This window comes from Emiliania huxleyi, assembly GCF_000372725.1.
Source record: "Emiliania huxleyi CCMP1516 chromosome Unknown EMIHUscaffold_178, whole genome shotgun sequence".
NCBI classification, from domain to species: Eukaryota; Haptophyta; order Isochrysidales; family Noelaerhabdaceae; genus Emiliania; species Emiliania huxleyi.
The window spans coordinates 1-19,643 of NW_005200803.1; the positions used below are offsets into that span (position 1 = coordinate 1).

A 19,643-nucleotide genomic window follows, 5' to 3' on the forward strand; every position below is an offset into this window, starting at 1 on the left:
CCACCGGCGGCATGCACCGCCTGCGCCGGCCCTCGTATTCTCCGAGCGTCGTGAGCGAGCCTTGCCTTGCGCTGCGCGCAGGCATCGGGCACGTCTCGATCGCGGACCCGGACGCGGTGTCGCAGGCCGACCTCGAGCACGGCGGCGTCTTCTCGCTGAGCGAGGACAACCTCGGCAGCAACAAGGCCCCGCTGCACCGCCGTCTCTCTTTTCTTCTCCCAGCCGCCTCTTTTCTCTCTCCCGCTCCCGTTCCCTCCGCCAGAGCTCACCGCGTTTGCCCCTCCACCCCAAGGCCGAGGCGACGGTAATCCCCGTCCCACCTTCGCCCCTCATCTCCACCGCTGCGTCGTGTCCGCAGGCCGAGGCGATGGCGTCGCGCCTCAAAGAGCTCAACCCGTCGGTCGAGGTTGAAGGCATCCCAAAGCCGCTCGAGCAGCTGACCGACCAGGAGGCCTATCCACATGTCCCATACGCATGCCCCACACATATCCCATACACATACATGTGCATGTGCGTGTCTATGCACATGTCCCATACACATTGACCGACCAGGAGCTCCGCTCGTTCCACATCGTCGTCGGCACGCACGGGCTTCAGGGCGTGGACGACCTTGCCGCCGCCACCGACCGGCTCTGCGGCGCCGGCGGTGAGCCGGCGGCGGCACCCAACGGCAACGGCAACGGCAAGAAGCGGCTGCGCGACGAGGCGCCGGAAGCCAAGGGCAACGGATCGCATGAGATTGTGCCGACGAGATCGGGGGCGATGCCGCAGCTGCTGGCCGCCGGCACTCTTGGTTTGTTCGGCTTCTGCGCGCTCGACCTGATGGCGCACACGCACCGCGTGGTCAAAAAGGCGAAGAAGGAGGACGAGGAGCCGCCGCCGCCGGAGCATTTTGTGGTCCGCTACCCCGCGCTGCGCGACGCGTTCCGGGTGGGCTGGCGCTCGCTGGACAGGCGCACCCCGCGGCTGTACGCTGCGCTGCAGCTGCTGCTGCGGGGCGGAGGGCAGGAGGAGGTGGAGGCGCGGCGCGCGGAGCGGCTCGAGGAGGACGGGCTCAAGGAGACCTTTCTGCGGGAGCCACTCACCGCTGAGTACGTCGCGACCGTGGCGCCGAGAGCAGCCGAGAGCGGCCGAGAGCGGCCGAGAGCAGCCGAGAGACAGCCGAGAGGCAGCCGAGAGCAGCCGAGAGGCAGCCGAGAGGCAGCCGAGAGCAGCCGAGAGCGGCCGAGAGGCAGCCGAGAGCGGCCGAGAGGCAGCGGAGAGGCAGCCGAGAGGCAGCCGAGAGGCAGCCGAGAGCAGCCGAGAGCAGCCGAGAGCCGCAGCCAATGCCTTCACCGAATAGGTGCGCCACGCCGCCACCGAGCTCTCGCCCATGTGCGCCATCGTCGGAGGCACCGTGGCGGCCGAGGTGATTAAGCTGGTCGAGATCGCCGCCGGCAAGGGGCAGGCCGCGAGATGTAGCCGAGAGCTAGCGACCTGTCAATGAATCGATTTCTTGAGCAGCTCGGCCGGGCTTCAGAGTGGCGTACGCTGTGGATGTGCTACATCTCGGCTAGCTCTCGGCTAGCGCGCGGCTAGCTCTCGGCTAGATCTCGCGACTAGCCCCTTGCCGACGTCGATCTCGGCTAGATCTCGGCTGTCTCTCGGCAGGTTGCGCCGATCAACAACGTCCTCCTCTTTGACAACTCGGACGGCGCACAGGCCGCCGGCATCACCGGCCGCTTCGGGCCGGCCTTCCGGACGGACGACGGCGGCGTCGACAAGGGCACGCCCCAGCCGGTGGCCGCGTGAGGAGCGGGGCATGGGAGAGCTGTGTCGTGCGTGCGTGCGGCGGATGAGGGATCTTGCAGCGCCGGCTGCTGTGACTCCGTCTTTTTTCTGACGACGGCGGTGGGCCCGCTGTCGCAAGGACTCGTGGTTCCGCTGGGGCCGGGTAAAGTCGAGAGAGTGTGCGCGTGAAATGTGAAAACTGAAATGAGGGTAACCTTTCAAAGCGGCCGCGGCCCCAGCGCCCGTTTCGCTTTTGCCTAAACTTTTGGGTTTAAGGGAGACACCCTTTTCGAGGGGGATCTCCGATCTGTGCACTGTAGATGCATACGTCAGTACGAGAGACAGCCGTCGGCCCGCGTCACACGTGTACGGATGGTACACGCACTAGCCATATTACAATATTCGCACGCCACGGCCAGCGCCGGTCCTGCGGCGCTGGCATGGGTGGCGTGCCTCTCACGTCAGAGCTCGCTCACCGCTGGCAAGCTCCTTGTCCTCCGATGCTCCGCGTGCCTCCCCCCCCCCCCCCTCCTCGGACTGCACACCGCGGCGGCTCGAGCATTGCCTACTGGTAGTTGGCCAGCTCCTCGTCCTGGTTGAAGTAGCGGTTGGCCTGCGTCGGCACGTCGATCACGGCATGCTCGTTGCCGATGTCGTTCGGGTCTGCCGCGAACATGTTGAAGCGGCGGAAGCGCGCCGGGCGCTCCGCGAGCGCGTGGTTGCGGATGCGCTTCTTGCCGGCGGCAGTCGGCGCCGCCGCGATCTGGGCCTGCCGCGCGAGCAGGTCCGCGGCCGCCGCGCTGTTCATGTAGCGGTCCGCGTCCTTGGCCTCGGTCGTCAGATTGTCGGAGACCGCCTGCTGAGACCGCCGGGCGAGCTGCCCCGGTTGCAGCCAGGGTGGCGGCGGATGCGGCCTAGGAGCGCTCATATAGAGCTGCTCCTGCTGAGAGGCCACGACCGCTGTGAATCAAATACTCTTGTGCATGGGCTACTCTGCCTCAGCGCGGCGCGGGAGCCAACGAGTTTTTTCTGGCTGACCCCACAGGGTTCGGACTTTTTGCGGGGTATGGTATGGTACGGTCGCGCAACCCACCTCGACGGACCATACCCCCCCGCCTGCTGACAGACCCAGCCTGCCCGCCGACGGGACCAAACACGTAGCGAAAGAGAGACCGCCCAGAGACCGCCCAGATTGGCACTCATGCCACATGCCTCTCTGGACAGGGTGGCCCGCCACAAGGACCCCAGGAATTGCGACTCGCCGCTTTCCTCCCGCTGTGATTCTGTGTGAGCTCTGTGTCTTGTTTTGCCAACAATACACCTAAGACAAGAGTACATTTCGGGACCCAAATGTTCACACCTGCCCGCAACCCACACAGCTCGGGCCCTGGGAAGTCGCGGGGCAGCCGCTCGTCCATAGCACCAACGTATGCCGCCCCACAGGGCGCTCGCCTACGCGCTCGCCCTCGCGGCGACCCTGCCGCTCGCCTCCTCCATCCCCTCCCTCGCCTCGCGCACGCCCAAGGCGCGCTCGACGGCGCTGCTCGCGCGCACAGAGAGCGCTTCCGCCGCGCTGCTGCCGCGCACAGAGAGGCGGGTCGACGCGGCGGCGGCGTCGGCGGGGCCAGGCGTGGGCGGGTGGGCCGTGTCGCAGGACGCCTGCCCCGACGGCGCCCCCTTGCCGCTGCTGCGCCACCACCCCTCCAACGGCACGCTCGCGCTGAATGAGGCGGCTCTGCACGCGCTCGCGCGGCTGCCCGCGCCGCTCTGCGTGGTGAGCGCGGTGGGCCCGGCGCGCGACGGCAAGTCGACCTGGCTCAACCTCTTTTACCACCACCTGCGCGATCGCTGGCCCGCCACCACCGCCTCGTCGGCCGGCAATTTTGGCGTCGACCACAACGTCCTTGGCGCGGGCACCGAGGGACTCTGGATGCGGCACCTCTCTGCGCCGGGCGGGGCGCGGCTGCCGGGGACGGAGTGCGCGTCGGTCGTGCTCATCGACACGGCCGGGCTCGACTCGACCGCCCACCGCGCCGACGCGCGCGCCGCGCAAGACAGCCTCGCGCTCGCGCTGCTCGCCTCGTCGACTGTCGTGCTCAACGTCATGCGCGAGCTCAACGAGGCGGCGCTGGAGCGGCTGCGGGAGGGGGTGGCGCACGTGCGCGGCGCGCTCGCGCCCGACGCCTTCGGCGCGGGCGGCGGCGGGCCCAACCTCCTCGCGCTGCTCCGTGACGCTCGCCCGCGCCCGCCGCCGCCCGCCGCCGCCGCCGGCCGGCCGCGCGCGCCTCCGGCAGAGGCGAGCCTGCACGAGGCGCTCGCGCCGCGCGCCGACTCGCTCGACGGGACGCGGGCGGCGCTGGCGGCCCTCTTCCCCAACCGCACCCTCGCCGCCGTCCGCGCGCCCGACGCCGTTGACCTCGCAGAGCTCGCGTCGGCGTCTGGTCTGCCGGACGCAGACTCACCCTTTGCCGGCTCCTTCGCGGCGTCGGCGCAGCGCGCGCTGGGCCTGCTGCAGCCAAAGGCGGTGGGCGGGGCGCCGCTCTCGGGCGAGCTGCTCGCCGCCGCCCTCCACGGCCTCGTCGCGCAGCTGCAGGCCGGCGCGCCGCGAGGCCTCTCGCTCACGGCCACCGTCTACGCGCTGATGCAGGAGTGGGCGAGCGCCGCAGTCACCTCGGGGCGGCGCGCCTTCTCGCGCGTCGCGCCGCCGCTGACGGAGATGCGCGGGCAGCTGGCGGTCGCGCTGCCCGCCGCGTCGCTCGAGCTCCTCCTCCGCAACGCCACCAAGGCTGCCTACGAGGCGCCCTCTAGATGCCTAAAATCGCGTGTAGGCGCCTATAGGGCGCCTATAGGGCGCCTATAAGGCGCCCGCCGGAGCAAAAGAGTAGGAAAATCAACGGCCGAAGCTGCTAGGTCTTATTAGATGGACTACTTGGGAGACGTACGTCCCCGTTCGCCCGCCTAGGCGTTCCTCGCCCGGCTCGCGTCGGTGGCGGACGCAGACGACCCGGCCGCGTGGCTGCAGCCGTACGCTGAGCAGCTTCGGATCGCGGTGGAGGGGGAGGCGGCGCGGCGGCGGCTCGCGCACCAGCACGCCGCCGCCCTCGCGCAGGAGCGCGCCGTCAGCCGCCGCCTCCGGGACGAGGCTGGCGCGAGCCGCGACGAGATCGAGAGGTTGCTCGCGCTGCGAGACGCGTCGTCGAGGCTGGAGCGGTGGCGCGGGCTGGCGGCCGACCTGGCGATGTTCGCGCTCGCGGCGGGGTCGGCGGTGCTGCCCGGCGGAGGAGGGCTCAACCGGCTCGGCCCCGCGCTGCGCGTCGCCCCCGCGCTCTTCTCGAGCCTATTCGCGTGGCGCGTCATCCGACGGCCGGTGCCGGCGCTGCTACGCAGCTTGGGGCACGCGCTGCACCTGCCCGGCTGCGCGCCCGCGCCGCCAGCCGCGGCGGACGCCACCTAGGCCTCCCGCGCGAGTGTGTGTGTGTTACATCTCGTGTCCGGCCACCCACATCCCTGTCCACTGCCCCCCCCGCTCTCGTACCCGTGTGTGGAGTGTGCGCACCATTCTTGCACACTGAGAGGGTCGGCGTTGAGTAAACAGTTGATCCGCGGGTATATCGGAAAATGGAACTCGGCCGCACACCGACGCACACTGCACGTGTCCCCGCCCGCCCACGCTGTCGAGAAAGAAGCGACCGCGACGCCGGCCCAGCACCACCACCAGCAGCAGCGCCAGCAGCTCGAGCTCGACGGAACCGCGCAGTAGTGTACGTCCCGTCGTGCGTCCTCACGCACTCTACCCGTCTCCCTCGCTCGCCACCGCGTGCAGCAGCACGGTGCGCGCAAACTCAAAGACAGCGCCGTGAGCGTGAGGGCGCGAACCCACTGCAACTCCCCTACTGCGTCTCGCGCGCGATCGCGAAGCCCAAGACGCAGTGGCCAAAGTCGAGCGCCGCGATGCCGTTCGTGGCTCCGGCCGAGTCGAGGTGGTACCGCTCGTGGATCTCGTAGAGCGAGAGAACGAGGAGCGCCGCCCGCGCGCGCGCCGCCGCGGGGAAGAGCGAGTGGCTTGCCGGCGACCACGGCGCCGCTGCCCGCCGGATCAGCGCCGCCGCCTCGCCCTCGCCGCCCGCGGCGCGCTGCAGCGGCGTCGGCTCGCCCTCGTGCAGGCTTGCGCCGCTGCGCAGCAGGGAGAGAGCGCGGGCGGCGGTAGGGTCTCAATGCCGGGCGCGAGCGTGTCGCTTTCGAGGCTCGAGTTCACAGTCGTTTTTTGTGCCTACTACTTACCTACCTACCTACGGTGGAGAGACGATAGAGGCTGTGGGCGCCGGCGGCGATGACAGCGCGGTACTTCCGCGCGTTTCTTCCCCCACAGCGATACGCACGCCGATAGCGATAGCCGATACAGCACCCAGTGTGATCAGTGTGGCGCGCTCTCTGTGTCTTTTTCGGCTTTTTCTCTGATATCTCACCAGGGGCGAACGCACCCATTCCGTGCCTGCCCTGCAGTGGGCTCAGCCACGAGCAGAGGAAGCGAGCGAGAGTGGCGTCCGCCAGTTCGCCCGCCAGCATCTCAAGCCGCTCCTCATAGGACAGGCGCGCCTCTGCAACGCGGGCCTTCAGCTCGTTCGAGCATCTCGCTTCGTACAGGGCATGCGCCGCTCCTTCGTCGAGTGAGCCGTGGCCGAGCTGGCCTGCAAGTCGCTGCCGCAAGAAAAGACCTCGCCCGATTCCGCCAACGCGAGCGTGTGCCCCTCTCCCACGCTCACGCTCACGAACCGTACGGTGCAACCGGGCACAAGCGTCGGGCCGGGCATGATGACCACGTTATTACCCTGACCGAGCGGGGGACCTGCGCTCGCGGCCCATGATCACGTCGTCGCCCACCTCCACGCCGACCCCAAACCCATCTACTCGCGTGTAGGGACCCGAAAAGGCGCACAGCGGCTGCAGCATTGCCACCGGCGTGATCGCTCCTCGCGAAGTCGTCGACAGCCGAGGTCTCGCAAGCCACTCGTCGGTTCCCTGCGGGAGCCGCTCCTCGATTCGTTTGCGTCTCCGGTCGTCCATCGCCGCCAGCCAGCCACCCTCGGGTAGCGTTCAGTCGCCAGCTCTCCAGCTCGTCGTTTGGTCACCGAGGAGTCGGAGCGAACGCACGCCTCAAACTCCAGGACGTGCCACCTGGACGCATCCCCCTCCTTGTCCCACTTATCGAATTTGTGCAGGCGAGAGTACTCGTCCGAATTCCGGCGTTTTTCATAATTCTCACCCTACTATGCTACAAGTACTCTCTGTGGGACGTGGGAGACAGTGAGACAGCTTGGGAGATGGGAGAGGACTCAGGTGAGGCATCAGCGCCACCGCCAGCTCCAGCCACCCAGTCCCAGAGAAACGACCAACGTGCGTGGGTCGACGTCGTTCGCTGTGGGACCTCTGCGCCCCATGTTCTGCCTCTGTTGGAATCCAGCCGCCTCGAGGGGCCGCCCCATGATGCGGCGTTCGTTCTGCCTCACTGATGATGAAATTGCGCATGCATCTGGCCGGGGGCGTTTTCCGGTGGTTGTATCGGACGGACGGCCGTAGCAGGACGATGGGGGAGTGCAAGAAGCAGTTCGACAGCGTGGTCGCCGAACTGGAGCGGATCTCGGCACACGACGACGCCAACTCGCCGGAAGGACCGGTGTGTGACGCTTCCATTGCCCGTGGTGTATCGCTCTCCCGACTCCGAGACGGCCTTGCTGTCGCTCACGCTGCCAACCCAAACCACAGGTGTACCGTGGCTGCGCGCAGAGCTCGCACGTGGATCTCGATGGAAGGGCAGCGGGCGCCGAGCAGCGGGCGCGGGACGCAGCGCAGCGGGCGCGGGAGGCAGAGCAGCGGGCGCGGGAGGCTGAGGCCAGGCTCACCGCCATGGCGAACAAGGACAATTTGTCGCAGTCGGAGGTCGAGATTTCCGTCAACATCGGCCTCTTGAAGAGTGGCGCAGACGCGGAAAAGATCAAGGCCGCCGCTGCGCTTGAAGAGCTTGCAGAGAAAAATCCCAACAACAAGATCGGAGAGATGGGCGGCATCCCCCCGCTCGTTGCGGCTATGGCGAGCAGCACCACCAATCACGAGAATCTTGCGGCTATGGCGGCTCTTGCCCTGATGCGCCTCCTCCACAACGGGCGCAACGGCGACGGCGTCGAAGTCCAGAACGAGAAGAAGATCGTGGAGGCAAACGGCATTCCGCTGTTCGTGAAGCTCCTGAGCTACGGGCAGTGCGACATCATGATGGTCCCGACAAAGAACATCGCAACGCGCGCGCTCTTCAACATCTCGATGGGAGACAACGAGGAAGCGATTGTGGAGGCGGGAGGCATTCCTCCGCTCGTTGCCATCTTGCAGAGCGGCACGGATGAGGCCAAAGTTTATGCCTGCAACACTCTGCACAACCTGTCGTGCATGACGTCGTGCTCCGTCAACCACGACATCCATGCACGCAAAATCGTCGCTGCGGGTGGCATCCCCCTTCTTGTGACGCTCTTAACGCGGACGGTCGCTGCCGTGGACGTGCTTTGCAACCTCGCGCGGCTTGACAACCACAAAGTGATGATCACTGCGGCAGGCGCCATCCCGCCCCTCGTGGAGATGCTAAAGAACCAACACAAGCAGGCTGCTGCGCTCAAGCTGCTCTACAGGCTCGCAAAGAACGACGCCAACAAGATGACGATTGGGTCTGCGGGCTCAATTCCGCCCCTCTTCGCCATCGTCAAGGAGGGCCGCACCGAGCAGGCGTTGGGCGTCCCTATCTTTTCGCTGGCAGGGGACGTGCTCCGCCTCCTCAAGCAGGACGCCAACATCGCTCCGATGATTCAGTCCGAGAACGAGACGTGGTATGCAGACGACTCATTCGTAATATCGCCTGGAGGAAATGGCTGGATGCCGGAGGAGCCCGCCGTTAACGTCAAGGGTCCCATGGTCAAGCTCTTCGAATACATCGACAAGAACGGGAACGGGCTCATCACTAAGGACGAAATCCTCGACGCCTTGGGTGGTGACAACGACGTCGGGGTCTTCATGGCCAACAAATTGAATATAGACGTTTCCTGGCACGAACAAGGAGGAGGTACTGTACACAACCTTGAGGCTGTTTTTCAAGACATGGACAAGGATGGTTCGAGCGAGGTCGACTTAGTCGAATTCGCCAACTACTTCTACCAAGTGTGGCGGATTCCCGGCTATGCGCCTTTTAAGGTCGAGATGAAGAACGGCCAGCTCGTGATGAAGAGCGGCTCCAGCGGTTCGGAGCCCTTTGTGCCTAAAACAGAATCCCTTTGCGCTTGACCAGAGCTGAAGCCCTTTGTGCCTGACCAGAAGCTGTAGTCGAGTGTACACAAACTGGGCCCAAGGCGCGAGACCTCGGGGGGGGGGGGGGGGGGCGCGCCTTTAGCGTGTCTCGCAACGCCGCCCGAATCGAGTGAATGCCATTGCTCGGCGCACGCGCAAACGACGGGAGGTTGTGAGAGCTAGAGAGTGAGGATTACGGCGCTTGCCCCTTGACTTGTATGTGGTGTGCAACCGGAACGCTGCTCAAAATACGAGTTGCGAGACGATTAAGATTGGGGTGAGGTAAGAGTAAACTTCTCGGGGTACAACTATAAAAGCTCCTACAGTGCCGCGCCGCTTCCCACACACACATACCTTATCTCCTGCTCGACCGAGTTTGCGATGCGAGAAGTGACCCGAGCCGCCGGGTGTGCCCCGCAGCGGCCTCGCTGGGCCAGAAGACCGCCCCGCGAGTGCTCCGCAGCAGCCTCGCTGGGCCAGAAGATCGGCCCGCGAGGTGGGGTGCTAGTATGAGACCGACCCAGGTCGCAGTTCTCTTGCTCCAAGTACTCGCGCTTCGGCGGTTAAAGTACGGCTAACCTCCGAGATGCGAGTGCACTAACCTCCGAGATGCGAGAAACCCATCGGGTGGCTCCTCGCATCGCAAACCCTGTCAGCAGAGTCCTCCTACGGGAATGTACGTAAGAGCCACATACACTGAAAAAAACGAGCACTTCTAGCCGACAAGCGACATCGACAAAAGGCCCCCCGTCTAGAGCCCCGCGGGCCATTGCGCCGTGTGGGCCCATCAGCAGCGGTCGCGTGTAGGCAGCGCGCGGCTGAGCTGGAGAGCTGCGCGGCCCGGCGAGCGCGGCAGTGGTGCGCTGGCGCGTGCTGTCAGCAGGGACGCCGTGGCCGCTGGGCATGCAGCGGCCCGGTTCGGGAGACGCGTGGAATTGGGTCATGCCAGTGTGTGCTGACCTGAGAACATAAAAGCAGGGGGGCGGGGGGCGGGCCCGGAAGCGGAACCGCTCCCGGGGACCGCGGACCGCCGGTTCCGCGACCGGGGATAAAATCTGTTTGACTCCACGCCTTGTGGTCCAAGCCTCTTCACCTCAGGTCTACGTGGCTGGGTTCACAGCGATTGTAGGCAAGTGGAGGGACCAAATCACGGTCGCGGCCTTCCCTGTCGCGCCTCCGCCTCACTGGCACTATTGTAGCCCTGGCCGGTGCGCGTGCAGAGTTGAAGTTCCGGAGTGAAAATTCGAATGCGTTCTCTCCCGGTGACCGAAAAATGTCCACCTCAGAGGCACCTCCGGAGGCAGGCCGCCGCACGCCGGCAACACAGCTCCAGCTGTCGAACTGACCCGCAGCTCCTCTCAGAGCGGGAACTGTGACGAAAGTTGACTGAGGCTGTTGTCAGGAATCATCATACGGATCACATGGTGGCTCTTTCATGACGGGAGACCGCCCGACCACTCCTGGGTGGCACTGCCACCGGTGTCGCTCGACGTCCTGTCGACAGCGTGCCGACAGCGACACAGACCATGTGGTACGCGTCGAGTATCGACCTCTACTGCTTACCCAGCCTTCGAGTGTATCCTGGCTGTGGTCCCACACCCACTGGTGTCCATCTCAGAGACCGCAGGAGGTCATGAGGGTCGATGGGAGTGCCAACCCCACAATGCCTAAAAACCCAGCCCAGTATCGGAGGTCGCCCGATACTTACCCGCGACAAAAGGGCGTCCGATCCGACGCACCGGCGGCGCACGGGCCGCCTTCGCTCGTCGCGGCGGCTTGCTGCTCGAGGACGGCGGCGGCCTCGCGCAACCTCGGCGGTGCGCGCAGGCTGCGTGCGTGGAAGGGCGAGGGCGTGCGCACACGTGCGGCGCCCTCGGCGTCGGCAGCGGCCTGCCGCCACACGCCCGCAACATAGCGCATGGAGCGTGGCGTCATGAGCCATCGTCGCGGCCGGCCCTGCGTGAGCGGCCAGAGCTGCGCGATGGCGTCGCGCGAGACGTTGGCGGAGATGGCGTCGAAGAGCACCGCGTCGGGGTGCGCGCACGACGCGAGCGAGTTGGGGCAGCAATAGTTAGGCGAGGGGCAGCAGAGCGAATCGGAGGCCTCATCGTAGGCAAAGTCGGAGGGCGACTGGCAGATGCCCGAGGCACGCACCCACTCCATGCGCGGGAGCAGATCGTACACCGGGTTGAGCATGCACGTCGAGCGGCACGGGTTGGAGTCAAACTGGCCGCGCACGAGCCATCGCAATCCGGGCGGGATGGGCGCATTGGCAGGAGGCGCTGCCCCGGCGGGCGGCGTGGCGGCGGCAGCGGAGCGGGCGAGGGCGGCGGCGTGCGGCGGCGTGCTCGCTGTTGCGGGTAGGTGGTGCGCTGCGCCGCCGCCCTCCTTGCCGCTGAAGAAGGGCAGCGCACGCATCAGACCGAAGACCATGTTGTGCATGAATCCGAGCGGCCAGCTCTTGTTGCGCACGGGGAAGAACTCGTGGCGCGAGGAGGCGAGGAAGCAGCGCGTGTAGGCGTACGGGAAGGCGATCAGGGCGTCGGGCGCGCGCACGTTGCTCCGTCGCCAGTCGGAGCGCGCGCTCAGCGGGAAGGTGCGCTCCGAGGCGACGGGGTCCGAGTGGTGCCGCCAGTGGCCGCCAGCTTCGCGCCAAAGCAGCCGGAAGCCGTCGATAGCGGCGGCGTCGCCGAGGATGGCGTATAGGTCGGCCTTGTAGAAGACGTCGAAGCGCGTGACCGCCACCGCCGAATAGCTCGTCGCGTGCGCGTGGCACCAGTTGAGGAAGGCGCGCACCGCCGCGCCGAGCGGCAGCAGCTGTGTGGCCGTCGAGCGCTGCAGCACCGTCGTCACCGCGGCAACGCGCGCGCCAAAGGGATCGAGGAGCGCGGCGCGCGACCACCCAACTCGCGGTACATCGTGAGGAAGACGTCGACCGTGTGTCCCGCCCGCTCGTACGGCACCACAAGCCGCGCCACCAGCGACTCCAGGCACTCGCGCTGCGCGCGCTCGCGGCTCGCCTGGCTCCACCGGTCGATGAGGAAGCTCTCGCGCGCCTCGCCGCGGAAGGTCTGTCCGCGCACGAGCACCGCGAGCGACGGCCGCGCCGGCGCCGGCACTGCCGCGCGCGCGCTCCGCCGCGCGAAGCCGCGAGGCGCGGCCGCGCGCAGGTCGCTCGTGCGGGTCGACACGTCGGCCTCGAGAGCCCGCACGTGCTCCATGACGCCGGGCCGACGCTGCATCATGCGCTGGAAGGTTACGCGGCACTCGCGTGCGCGCGCACGCAGCGACGTCGTGTTCTGGTCCTCGAGCGCATGGCGGCGCAGCATGTTGTCACAGGCTTGCTTGTCGGCGCCGTCGCAGTCTGGGGCGCCCTTCCCTCTTGCCAAAGCGGGAATTTTGTCGCGCCCTGGGCGGGCCGAAAGTGGCACAGGCTATGTGTAAACGCAGGAGTCCTTGACGATGAGTGGACTCAGCGCGCTTGGACATCCGCGTCGAGCCGATATCGGTGTCGAAACACCGCTCTGACAGCGCTCACAATAACGGCGCTTCACTTGTAAAGGGGTGAATGACTCGACGACGCCGTTGCCAGTTTTTGCCGCCTCCCTTTGAGCATGTCTCAAAAAAATTAGATTCTTATCTTTTTGCCCCCCTCCGAGACTGGAGACAGAACCCACCCGTACACAGGAGAGATGGGACTGCGTCCCGCCCCCGCTTGCCCTGCCTGCGCAGGATAGCGTGCCCCGATAACGGCGACACTTAGCGAGGGTCACTGCGCAAGGAGGGGGTGCGATGCCTTTTCTTTTGTCCTCTCGGGGGAATGTTCTCTCGGCGCCCATGGCCTTCTGAGGTTTCGTACTAATGCGTCCTTCTTGGCACTTCGGGCGTCGGTTGTGCGTATCTGATGTGTCTAATTCCCCCGGTATGCTACTAGGTCGCCCCCTTTCTTCGCCGAGTGCCGCTCCGCGAGCGGGAGGCCCCCAGTTCGAAACCTGGTCGACCCTTATATTTTTTGTTCACACCTGAGCGGGCTCAATTTTGCTCTAGGTGCCTCCTACGAATTCGAACCCACGTTTTTCGGCCAGGCGGCCGGTGCGTTGGTCGTTCTCGTCATGGGGTGAGCATGTCTCAAAAGAGACTGTCTCTCGCCGCCTGCTTTTGGCTACGCTCGTCATCACCAGCTCACCCGATTCGCGACCTCACAAGCCGTCGGGCCCACAGTGCATGGGAGCACAGCAGGGCCGTAAGCCAAAGGAGCCCGCCAACCTGGGGGGTCGACGGGCTCCCGGGGGCGACGGGGGGGTGCTCTTGGGGGGGTTCCCCCCAGTCAAGGGGGTCCCGCCTGCTCCTCGTCGAGCGTATCGCTGCCCTCCTGGATGACCTTTGCGGCGATTCGGCGCATCTCCGCCGCCTCGTCGGGGTCGAGAGTCGCGCGCTCCATCGGCGACGCGGCCTGCGCGACAGCGAGCGCTGTGCCGTGGATACCCTCGAGCATGAGCAGTCGGTCCGACTCTTGCATGTGCAGCGCCTTCTCGCGCCCGTCGCTCGCTTTGCGCTGGCCCGCGCGCCGCACGAGGTGCAGCTCCGCAGAGAGGTCACGCAGCTGCTCGAAGCGCATCCGGCGAGCATCACCTGCCGGACTGCGGTGCGCCAGGTCGAGCCCGGCGTGGCCCGTGGCCGCGCACCTCTTTGCCGTTTGCGCGACAGCTCAAGTAGCGCAGGCAGGTGAGGAGCGGCAGGTAGTGACCGTGTAAACTTTTATTTATTATTTATTATTTAGGCCACACGCGGCACCGCAACACACAGAGAGTCACCATGACGCGCGGGCCGACTTGATGTCCGTCCGCACGCGACTCCCCTTTTTGACCACGACCCCCGCCTGCCACTCCACGAAGCCCGTCTGCGTCCTCCGGTCCGTGCCGTTCATGTTGACCTGCGGCGCGGTCGGGTCGGGCTGGTTCTTGAGCCAGCACCAACCCTTGCGCGACCCCTTCGGGAGCTGCGCCGGCGCGAAGCACATCTCGAGCGGGCAAAACACAAAGACGTTGCACGGCATGTAGTACGGCTGCTCCGGCGTCAGCTCGAGGCAGCGCCTGCCGCGATATCAGCAGTACTGAGGCGCCGACTGCCGCGGTGTCAGTCTTATCCACACTCAGTAAAAGGTGAGCAGCGAGGCCCGACTGCCGCAGTCCGCCAGCGACGAGGTCCACATCTCCCCTTATCTCCCCATATCTCCCCATATCTCCGCCTGCCGCAGTCGCCAGTGACGAGGTCCATATCTCCCATATCTCCCCATGTCTCCGCCTGCCGCAGTCCGCCAGCGACGAGGCGATGTGGTCGGAGCCCCAGCGGAGCGCGTACCCGTCCATGTCCATGTGGTCGAATGAGACCACCTGATGTGCGGCCAGACCCGTGTTTCGCCTCTCCATCTGTCAAGGACACCTCGCGCTCCGACGCGAAATCGGGAGATGTGGGGAGATATGGGGAGATATGGGGAGATGTGGGGAGATGTGGGGAGATATGGACCTCGCGCTCCGACCCGAACTCGGCGCGGTTGGCCTCGACGCGCCGCCTGAGGCTCCACGGCTGCGCCTTCTCGTGAACCTACGGCACACGTGTCCCGGACGTGTCGTGGACGCGTCCGCCGGAGGCCCCATCGCTGCGCCTTCTCGCGTGCACCTCCCTCTCGCTCTGCGGCTGCGTCGCCTCGACCGCCGCCTGCGCCTCGGCGGTGGCGAAGCCGAGCGTTACCATGTACTTGACGAGGGCAGCCTGGTCAGTCAGTCATCAGCCGAGATCACCCGAGATTGGGCATCAGCGTTGCCGTGTGCTACTACGACGGCCTGGCTAGCGCTCAGGGCGGTCGCCGTTGGCGGCGGCCGCGAGCTGGGAGGAGAGAGCGACGACGGAGGCGGAGGCGGAGAGAGCGACGGGAGGGCTCCGCTGTTGATGAGGAGAGTGATGTCTGCCGCCGAGAGGCGAGAATCATCAGTCGGCGTCTCAAAGGGGCGCAGCTCGCTGCCGCCAATCCGACGGCGAGTGTGACGCGCCTGCCGGAGCACCCGCTCTGGGCTGGCAGAGACCCGTGACGTCTCGAAGAGGAGGAGGGCGAGCAGCGCGGCGGTGGCCAGACCCATCGCAGCAGCATGACAGTTGCAACGCGATGGTGGCGCATGGCCGCCGGCGGTGCTGCTGCGCATCACGCCGACCCGACCCTCGCTTCTGTACCCTGGATTCGGTACTTCAGCTTGATATAGTATTTAAACAAAAGAACTCTCTCTCACAGCAGACAGGCTCGACACAGGTGCGAACTGGCGCGTGCTAGTACTATCACCGGCACACCACCGGAGCCGCCTAAGCGACTCCGTTAAGAACGGCAATGCACTTAGCTCCGTGCACAATGCCGCTGTCCCCGCACGCTAGCTCGTTCACCGTCTGCCACGCCACGGCGGTGTGGAGAACGACAGACAAGCGCTGCATCTGCAGCCCGTGCCAGTTCTTGGTGGTCCATGTGACCTCATCGAGGTGCTGAGCGTGCGAAAGTTTGTTACTCAGCTGGTCCGCCGCCTGCCGAAGAATTCTGCGGACGCCGTCCCCGAAGCCGCCGAACGTCTCGAAGTCGAGCAAACGCAGGTCGCAATTCTTCTCCCGCGCGAAACGGTATTCGCCCTTCTCGTAGCGGGCCGTCACAGGTGCCCCCGCCTCCGCCTCCCCCTCACTCTCCCCCTCCTCCTCTTCCGCCGCCGCCGCCTCCGCCTCTGCATCCTCCGCCTCCCTCCCCCCTCCCCCCCCCCCTCCCGGCCGCGGCCATGCAGCATGCCCTAACACTAAGTCGAGCAGCGACCGCTCGGTGTTGCCGAAGGCGACAAAAGCCCCCTTCCAGCCGAGCCGATCGCCACCCTTGCACGCAAGCGAGCTCGTCAGTTTCAAGTCGCCAACGAGGCGCACATGCCCTTTGCCGATGTTCGCCGCCGCCACGTCAGGTTGTTTTGGGTTACTGTAACTGAGGTGTGCAGTCGGCTCCATCTCGATGAGCATGCCCCACGCCGAGCGAAGGGTCTTGACGAGTCGTTTGAGCAGGTATTTGTGTCGTGTCGCGTGCTTCGCACGCGGGTTGACCATTGCGGCATCGCCGAGTTCTTCGTGCGGCTTGCCGTTTGGCGCCTTCTTGCCCGCCTCCACCGCCTGGCAGGCAACATCGAGCGGGAGGCCGAGGCGGCGCTGAACTTGATATAGTATCATCGTGTTGTTCTTGAGGGGGTATCAAGGTATGCTCTAGGCCTCTGTGGGGACTTATCTCAGCTGGGTATCAAGGTATCATCGGCGGCCGCGCAGCGAAGCGACAATTCACACCTCGCGCGGCTGCAGCCGCACCGGCTGCGGCCGCGGGCCCGTCAAACGCGACGACGGCCGCCATTAGCGCCCTCCTCCCAGCGCATTGCTTAGTGGTGCGCTCGCCTCCCTCCTGCGCGACGCTCATTCGAGCGCGTTTGTCTGTCTTGGCGCGCGCGCAGCGCGCGAAGAGGTGTGAAGAGGGGGGTCGTGTCCGGTGTGAAGGGTAACCCACCAGGGTATCAGCCTATCCTCTAGGGGCCCAATGCGGGTCCTTTCAAGAGGGTATCAGGGTATAGCCCTGGGGTATGATCTGCAATACGATGATACTATACCAAGCTGAAGTACCGAATCCTTGTAGGAAGCGACGGAAGAAAAACAGCGGCACGCCACACGCTTGCGCCGCCTGTGGCATCTGCCAGGGTTCCGGCTCCTACCCGGGGCAAAACGCCCTACCTACCTACCTATATGGCTCCAGACGTTCCGGCCGCCGCAATCGTCGCCGAGGCTGAGCCGGACGACGTGGCGATGCTCGACGGCAACACGATCGAGGTTGCGTGGCCGCAGACACGCGAATGCGTCACCAAGATGCGCAAGCGTGTGGGCACGGTGCGCTACCGGCCAAAGCAGCAGCGAAATCGGTTCGAGAATGTCTATCTGATCGAGTTTGAGAGGCGGCCCGGCACGCCCCGCACGGCCAAAGGGCCGCGGCTCCGAAAGACGAGATGGGAGAAGCTTCGCGGGCGCACGTATGTCGTGCTGCGCTCAGCCGTGCTCCCGAAGCCTGCTCGCACGCAGTATTCGCCTGAGGAGATCGAGGCTGTGCGAGTGAGGCTCGAGGCGGGAGAGACGCAGGCGAGCATCGGGCTGGGCATTGGGCGCACGAAAAATGCAATCACCGGGCAATCGAAGCGCTTCTTGCCAGGCTATGCGCCGCTGTCGACTGGAGACGGGCCGCGGGTGAAGAGCGGTGTCACTGTTGAGCTGACCGAGAGCGCGATGCTCACGCTGCCCGAGTACGAAGGCACGGCGGTTGAGGTCTTTGAGGCGGTCAAGCGGCAGGCGGCGACGGAGGGTGTCGCGCTGAACCTCGAGACTGCGCCTGGTGAGCGTGCGAGGTCGCGTGCGGAGGTGACTGTGAAAAGGCTTCTCACCGATCGAAAACGCTGCCCTCAATTCTCCGCCACCGGGGAGAAGCGCGTGTCCGACGCGCAGATAGACCGTGGCGCCAAGAAGTACAAGTCGAGGAAGTCTCCTGTCTACAAGTACTCGCCGCCAATCGTCACCGCCGAGCGAGAGCCGGGCCGTCCGAGCACGAAGCGCGTCAGGGCTCACACGCCCAACGTCGGCGGCCCCAAGAAGTCGGCGCGCAAGACGAAGGAGCTTCTGGCTGGCGGCGACCGACGGCATGGGTGATGGGATGGTGGCCTGAGCCATTGCCAGCGCCGCGTTGGCGACGGTGCGTACGTTGTACGTTGACTGTGTACTGTGCACTCCTAGTACAGTACTATAGTGTATAGTGTGTACTAGTACCTCCCGCGCGTTAGTATTACTACGGCTCTAGTCTTAACAGGTACGGAACGGCTCTACGGCTTTTATATACGGGGTGTGGAGGGTGAGTTGACCAGGGGTTGTTGCACGAGTATATGGGCCACGATGTCTCAAATATGAGGGGTTTTGACTCCTACCGGCTCCTGACGCTATCTCTGGCAGCTCTAATGACCAGGATCAGTAGTGCTATGATAGAGGGTGCCCATGCTAGCGCAGGAACTGCCACACTCGCCCGGACCGTCCCCTTCTGGGTCCGGTTCCGCAGCCTGCGAGAGCCGACAGCGGGGCCGTGCCGCGGGTGCCTACTGCCGAGTGCCACAAACACTGCGCCGTCCCGCCATCACCTACAGGCTGTCTTGTGTGATGATTGGGATGTCCAAACGCCACCATCTTGGCTCTTGCGACCTCAAAAAAAAATTGCGTTTTACCTGCGAAAGACACTACTCTCCCCCCCCCGTCACTTGTCCCCCTTGGCGTGGCGCGCCTCTCCCCCAGCTCTCGGTATCGCGTACTGCACGAGGCTACCGTGGGCCCCGCCTGCGCGCTGGGGGTTCCCTGCCCTGTCGGGAAGCCTAGCTCTGAACCTGGGGTCGCTACCTAATGCGGGGCTCCTGGACGGGTGATGAAGTTCGCCTTGAATCTCTCGTCTCGCTTTCCCCCCTACTCGCGTCCATCGGGGGTACTCCCTGCCTTGGCTCTCTGATCTCCCCCCCCCCCCCCCCCCTCCTTCCCTCTCCGGGATGAGAAGCGCGCTGCTGTCCCTAGAGGGGGGTCGGGTGGTGAGGGAATTGATTAGGCTTCGTGTTGTTAGCGGTCGCCCACGGACGATCGCCGGAGTGGGCCGAAGGACAGAGGCTTGCCTGCGTGGGGGCGCGCGGGCGCCCACTCAGGCTCGGCCTCCGTTGTCTCAGCCTTCAGTTCACCTCTCCTAGCGCCCGGTTTTGCGTGGCGACCTTCATTTCGGGGTCGAAGGTGCTACACACACTTGCCCCCTGGTGGTCTGGCACTCGGCGTTATACCTACTGGGGTTAGGCTGTTTTTCGTTTATTTTCTGAGCCTCGGGGGGGCGGGGGGGAGGGGGGAAGTGGGTCCCCGCGGTGTTTTTTCTTTCCTGTCAGTTTTCTTTCTATAACGAGCTTTTTTCTTTTCGGTTTCTTTTATGGCAGTAAAAAGAAACGGAACTTTGTCGTTTGTGCGGCAGGCGCGGGCTCGGTCGATATCCCATACTTCGACTCACATCTTCACTGCTGCGGTGAGTGCCCGGGGAGGCGCGGCGGCGGGGTGAATGAAAAGGTCTCAGAATGCACAGAGAAAGAAAACTGGTAACTGCAGGAGGCGCGCGCTGCAGTTTCTCTGATCGGGCTGCTGGCGGTGTGAGCGCGAGACGGCGTGGTGAGGCGTGAGGCAGGCTATTGTTGTGGGGTGCGGGCTGCGTCGTTAGGCGTATGCGTGCACATGGTGCTGTATGCTGTGTACTTTGGTCTGTGTGTGCAGGCAGGCTGGCAGTGTGTGCTCTGTGCTGTGTGCAGGCAGACTGGACAGCGGACTGAACGGATGGCGGAGCGTGCGCGCAGCGTGCCACGCGCGCGCCTCGTGCAGTGCAGACCAGGCGCGTGGCGGCAGGGGCGCAGCGCGGAGCACGTGGGCTGAATGTTCAGAACAAGCAG

General features: G+C 65.4%; 5 protein-coding genes across 5 annotated transcripts; 3 read left to right on the forward strand and 2 right to left on the reverse strand.

Moving 5' to 3' along the window:
• Window positions 1-76: 76 nt before the first annotated feature.
• Window positions 77-1,987, forward strand: EMIHUDRAFT_468225 (hypothetical protein). Its single transcript, XM_005783656.1, has 5 exons — window positions 77-185; window positions 359-441; window positions 546-1,107; window positions 1,343-1,447; window positions 1,651-1,987. The coding sequence occupies exons 2-5, from the start codon at window positions 368-370 to the stop codon at window positions 1,789-1,791; spliced, it is 882 nt and encodes a 293-aa protein (XP_005783713.1). The 5' UTR covers window positions 77-185; window positions 359-367; the 3' UTR covers window positions 1,792-1,987.
• A 2,502-nt stretch (window positions 1,988-4,489) lies between these two features.
• On the forward strand, window positions 4,490-5,377 carry EMIHUDRAFT_423887 (hypothetical protein; the record flags this gene model as incomplete). The annotated part of the gene is made up of 2 exons (XM_005783657.1): window positions 4,490-4,567; window positions 4,733-5,377. Coding segments are annotated over 2 exons (688 nt in total), but the record flags the coding sequence as incomplete, so codon positions are not given.
• A 4,799-nt stretch (window positions 5,378-10,176) lies between these two features.
• EMIHUDRAFT_365061 (hypothetical protein) lies at window positions 10,177-11,469 on the reverse strand (the record flags this gene model as incomplete). The annotated part of the gene is made up of 2 exons (XM_005783658.1): window positions 10,177-10,194; window positions 10,778-11,469. A coding segment is annotated over one exon (489 nt), but the record flags the coding sequence as incomplete, so codon positions are not given.
• A 2,386-nt stretch (window positions 11,470-13,855) lies between these two features.
• On the reverse strand, window positions 13,856-15,317 carry EMIHUDRAFT_442273 (hypothetical protein). Its single transcript, XM_005783659.1, has 5 exons — window positions 14,937-15,317; window positions 14,773-14,865; window positions 14,620-14,697; window positions 14,398-14,486; window positions 13,856-14,186 (listed from the first exon to the last, which is right to left on the reverse strand). The coding sequence occupies exons 1-5, from the start codon at window positions 15,291-15,293 to the stop codon at window positions 13,904-13,906; spliced, it is 900 nt and encodes a 299-aa protein (XP_005783716.1). The 5' UTR covers window positions 15,294-15,317; the 3' UTR covers window positions 13,856-13,903.
• Window positions 15,318-16,893: 1,576 nt separating this feature from the next.
• EMIHUDRAFT_232051 (hypothetical protein) lies at window positions 16,894-17,841 on the forward strand (the record flags this gene model as incomplete). The annotated part of the gene is made up of 1 exon (XM_005783660.1): window positions 16,894-17,841. One exon carries the CDS (start codon window positions 16,894-16,896, stop codon window positions 17,839-17,841), a length of 948 nt encoding a protein of 315 aa, XP_005783717.1.
• Between the last annotated feature and the right edge of the window lie 1,802 nt (window positions 17,842-19,643).